This window comes from Mus pahari, chromosome 13 (genome assembly GCF_900095145.1).
Source record: "Mus pahari chromosome 13, PAHARI_EIJ_v1.1, whole genome shotgun sequence".
NCBI lineage: Eukaryota > Metazoa > Chordata > Mammalia > Rodentia > Muridae > Mus > Mus pahari.
This window is the reverse complement of record NC_034602.1, coordinates 85,127,164-85,132,388: the sequence shown is the minus strand read 5'-3', so window position 1 is coordinate 85,132,388 and position 5,225 is coordinate 85,127,164. Positions and strand designations below refer to the sequence as shown.

Here is a 5,225-nt window from a genome sequence, read left to right as displayed (position 1 = left end):
GAGGGAGAGGGAGAGGGAGAGGGAGAGAGACAAAGAAACTGACAGAGACAGAGACAGACAGAGACAGACAGACAGACAGACAGACAGACAGACAGACAGACAGACAGACAGGTGGAAAGAGACAGAGCGACAGAGAAACACTGACAGACAGAAAGGGGCAAAGATAGGGAGAGAGGCAGGGAGCAAAGAGAAGATGAGAAGTTTTGCTTTTCAGAAACTTCTGGCAGACAAGCAGAGAACCATACATGGCACAGGAGGCTGAGCATCCCCACCAGAGGGAGTTGCCAAGCAGCCGCTACCTCCAGGCCTCATCTTGGATCCCTTTTATCACTTTAATCAGCAATACTTAATTAAATACAGAGAGCAGAAAGACAGTCGTCCTTCAGGAGGTTATCAGGGGCTGCATCTGAAGTTCAAAGCCTTAGACAAAATTATGGCAAAGTTATGTCTTCCTCAGAAAAACCACCCAATTAAAAGAGAGGTACAGCAGTGTGAGAAGCCAGGAGAGCCTCTGTAAGCAACATGCAATAAAGATCCAGACAGGGAAGACACCAGGCAGGTCTTGGCTGCAACTGACCCAGGCTGCCAAGGCGGGTGGCTGGAGAGCTATGTGTTCCTAGCCAGGAAGAAGATCTAAGCCTGTCTGGTGTCAGGAGAGGAATGGTGGGGGTGGGGTGGAGTGGTGGGGAATGATGGAAGGGGGATGAGGGAGGGAGGAGGCACAGGGTGGGGAGTACAGGTGTTATATAGAGCTTGCTGACACCAATCCACTCCCTCTTGGAACAGGGCAGAGAGCAAAGACAGGGACTCCAACTCAAGCCAAGTGCCACTCCCTTCTGGCAAGAGGCCAGTGGGGAGGTAAGATATTTTTTAAAAAGGGTGTAGGGGCAAGAAAACAAACTGCTGATTAGAGGCACTAGATCAGTCTGCATTCCTGAGACTCCATTTGAGAACCAGCCAGAAGATGCTAGCTAGCATTCCCAGGATAATTCTACCACCCAGCTCTGCCTGCTTTCTGGAATGTCTGCAGTAACCCACGTGCCCTGCTTCTGGTGGGGCCATCTATCTACTGACAGGGAAGATGGGGAGCTATGGAGAGTCTCCTTTAAATAGTTTACACACAGGAGCCACAGGGGCCTAGATAAAGGCTTCTCAAGCTAGAGGGCTTCTTCAAAGGCACTGGGAGGACAAAGCAAGCAGTTACCCTGCAGAGTTGATGGGCGGGCGTTTTAAAGTATAGCCCCCAGGGGCCTGAGATTAAAAGGTATTTGTGGAAAAGAAGAAATTTCCAGAATGAAAATAACATCGATATCCAGTCCTCTATATTTAAATTAACTCTACATATCCTCTTTGTAGTTCAGGCCAAAAGAATCTAATACATGCTCATTTAAAAAAAAAAAAAAATTATTGGGATGGAGAGATGGCTCAGTGGCTCAGAGCACTGGCTTCTCTTCCAGAGGTCCAGAGTTTGATTCCTAGCACCCACACAGCAGCTCACTGCAGTCTGTAACTCCAGTCTCAGGGGATGTGACGCCCTCTTCTGGGCACTAGGCACACACTTGGTACACAGACAAAACACCCATTCAGTAAAATGGGATAATTTAAAATATTTCTAAGTTTATTACACATTTTATAACTCCTGAAATACACGGGCTATGATTCTGTTACGAGTTTTTTTCCCCTATCAACTAGCCTCAAATGTCTATTTTTGGAAACAAAAATAGACTTCTGAGAGAATGTATTTGTCTTTTCCACCCTGCAGATATAATGAACAGCACCACCATAAGGTGCTTGCGTTTTACTATTTCGCCAATTCCAATGAAGTGCTTTACTAATCTAAACTTGTAATTTCAGAAATGTCTGTTATGGAATGGAGAGGTGCTCTTAAATTGGGAAGACATGTCAAAGGAGGAACTTAAGACATTATTTCTCTCTCTCTCTCTTTGTGTGTGTGTGTGTGTGTGTGTGTGTGTGTGTGTGTGTGTGTGTGTGTGTGTGTGTGTTTCCTGCTGGTGCCAAGGGAAGTGAGGCTGGGAACTGTCACCAATTGTATCTTGTGTCTGCCCCTCCCAGCACACCACCAAAGCTGGTCCCCAAGTCACCACCAGCAAGCCATCCTGTTTCTGAGACCTCACCCCCTCAAACTGAGCTCCCCTGCTTTAAGTAACAGAGAAGGCAGTGAGACTCCCAAGAACCTTGTAGGTTCTCTTTAGGACTCGTGGGATATTCCCAAGGAAAGACAACTAACTGGCTTGGATGAAGGATAACTAAATGATACTGCCATACTGTGAGGAAGTTCGATGAGGCATGAGAATTAGCTTCATAAAACAGGGGCAGGCGAGGATCCTTGATCTCCCAAATCATCACTGCACACACACACACACACACACACATATATATACACACACATATATACATATATATATATATATATATATATATATATATATATATACACACATAAGTATGTGTATGTATGTGTGTGTGTACGCACACACACACACACATAAACAGCTTAATGTTCAGAGCAGAAGGGCACGAAAAACATGCTCACTGTGATTCTTCATAACATGGGCACTTACAGAGGACAGTATTTGGAGACAATATAAAAAGGCACAACTCTAATTTGTTCTCTGTTACTAGACAGCAGAGATAAAAGATACCTCAAAGGACCATTTTGCCATGTTAACAGAGTGACTGCTTTTGAGCTGTGGAATCCCCACTCTCAATTTTTCTTTCATATTCTGAACTTTTAGATCTGGTACACTGAGCACAGACTCCTGAGATAACTATTAAAAAGTCCACCTTAACTTTCAATAGGGCCATAGTAACAGAGTTATGTTGAACTAAATTCCGCATCTTATACAATGTAAATGTTTTATTTACCCTATGAGAGAAGACATCTATTGACGTGATTGTCTCCCAGACAAGAGAAACCTAGCAAAAGTGAATTTATTGAACTATTATAGTCTGCAACGCACAGCTATGTAAAAATTTCACACTAACTCTGCTTCCTCATTGGAAGAATAATTCTCCCTGTTTTTTTTTTTTTTCCACCTTTAAACTGTTGAGTGTGAGAATAGGATTTTGATCCCAGTCCCATCACTAGCAGGATGGTGCCTTTAATCAACATGTCTTGTCACATCAGGAAGAGCAAAGGTGAGAACAGAAACTCTGCCCCAGCAGGTCACACACTCACCTGTACAAGTACCTTCCAGGCTAAAGTGGGTCTCGGGACACCGGGAGACGCAGCGCCCAGCCAGTAGCGCGTGGGTGGACTCACAGCCTGTGCAGTTGTGAGGGCTCTTTCCTTCACACGTGAGGCAGGATGCGTGGCAAGCTGGGAAGGACAGCAGAGGAACTTAGGAGGACAGCTGCACGTGAGAACAGTAGTTGTCTTCCTCTTACATCCCCATTGAAGTACTCTCTGTCTATTCACTTGACTTCTCTAAGACCAGGACATATTGTACATGCTTTTCCCTAAAGGCACTCTCCTATAGGGTCAAACACAAATGCCCACAGTCAACCATTACAGTCGTTTATTTCTTTCCCAAGCTGAAGGAGGTCAAGAGAACCAGAAACTACAAACAGCTTTCCTCTCCTTGGGATAGCTGTCACTCTGGAAACCAGCCTGCTCTTCAGACTGCTCAAAGAAAAGGGGGGGGGGGGTCAGGGGAACTTTTGCTCACGTGATGTCCATTGTAAGATGGACCCTGAGTATACACAGAACAGAAAGAGTTTGCCAACATTTGGAACAATATAAAATCAGTCGTAACACAGGCAAGGAACTGGACATGCTTGTGTGGGTTGGGGGTAAAGTCTAGCATAGGACATGAGAGCACTGTTGAGCAGCTCGGTGACCTTGCCTAAATCAGAGACACCTTGAGGTTTTTGCTTCCTTATCTATAAAGTGGGAATTCAGTGCTGCAATAGGACAAGATACACGCAAAATCTCTAGATACACAGTATGGTCCTTATAAACCTCAGCTGTAATGAACAGAAGCAGTGTTACACATTTCCAGATGAGTGATAAAAATAAAAGGAACAAATAAAAAAAAAAACCCCACCTCAGCTGGCATTCACCAGACCTTTAAGGGTCACTGATATTCTCCCCAAGGAATAGCTTTTGCAATTTTAGAAGGTGCTACCCAAGCTGCAATGGGAGGGAAGCAACCAGTAGTCCTACTCAGACTATGAGCAATAACAAGGACCAGCATGACAAGTTATCCCTCGGGGTGTAATAATGTCACTCTCATCTCTGTGGTAACCAGCAGCTGTCTGATGGGACTTAAGGCTCATTCAGCAGGTAGGAAATCCTGCCTCATCCTGGAAACCTACCACAGGCTAGTGAGGCTATAAACGTTTGAGGGAGACCTACTGCCACTGCCAGTTCAGTACATAAACGTAACTCTTAACTGCATTCTAAATATTCATCCTGATATTCCCAGATAAGTGTAGCTCTCAACCCTCATCAAAGAAGTTTCTCTTTGCAGCAGATGGAGACCATTTCAGAAAACCACAACTGGTCAAAATTGCAGAGAAAAGCTGCTCATGGGATATCCAGCCCCAGTAGATGTATCTAGAACACAACTCTTGTACAGAAGGCTCAGTGAATATTGCAGAAATGAGGCAGGCAGTCTTCAGGAGCCAGAGGACCAGGAAATCTGCTGAGTTTATGGTTCCTAGAAATAGCAGGGAAGCTACAAGGAGATACCTCAACAGCATGGCTGCCTAAATAAGACCTGAACAAAAAACATCAAGGGACACAAACAAGAGACAACATCGCGATGACACAAAGAGGGTGCATTTCGCAGGGCCACATCCACTGATAGAGAATCTCAAGGATGAACCCCTTATTGTTTTTTTAAACTGTCTTTTTAAAAAAGGAAAAAGAAAAGGGAAAACTTCACTGTGAAAGTTGCCTGCATAGAGACAATAATCCCTGTTTGGAGAAATATCTCAGTCAAAAGTTGGAACAGCAGATGAACCAGTGGTAAAGGCTGTACATGTGAGACCTTCCAGTTTAACCTTTTCTTCCTTCTTTCTTCCAACCCTTCCTCCATCCCTCCTTCTCTTCCTTTCTTCCTCCCTCCCTCTCTTCCTGTCTCTTCCTTCTTTCCTTCCTTCATCCCTCCTTTCTTCCTCCTTCCCTCCTCTTTCTTCCTCCATCTCCCTCCCTTCCCCCCTCCCTCCCTCCCTCCCTCCCTCCCTTCCTTCTTTCCTTC

General features: G+C 44.8%; 1 protein-coding gene across 3 annotated transcripts in view; it reads right to left on the bottom strand.

Moving 5' to 3' along the window:
• Positions 1-5,225, bottom strand: part of Fras1 (Fraser extracellular matrix complex subunit 1) — a 405,350-nt gene that overhangs the window by 172,794 nt on the left and 227,331 nt on the right. For all 3 annotated transcript variants that reach the window (XM_021210427.2, XM_029545004.1, XM_029545005.1), the window contains one exon: positions 3,200-3,340. In XM_021210427.2, coding sequence (XP_021066086.1) covers positions 3,200-3,340 — 141 coding nt within the window. The remainder of the gene's footprint in view (positions 1-3,199; positions 3,341-5,225) is intronic.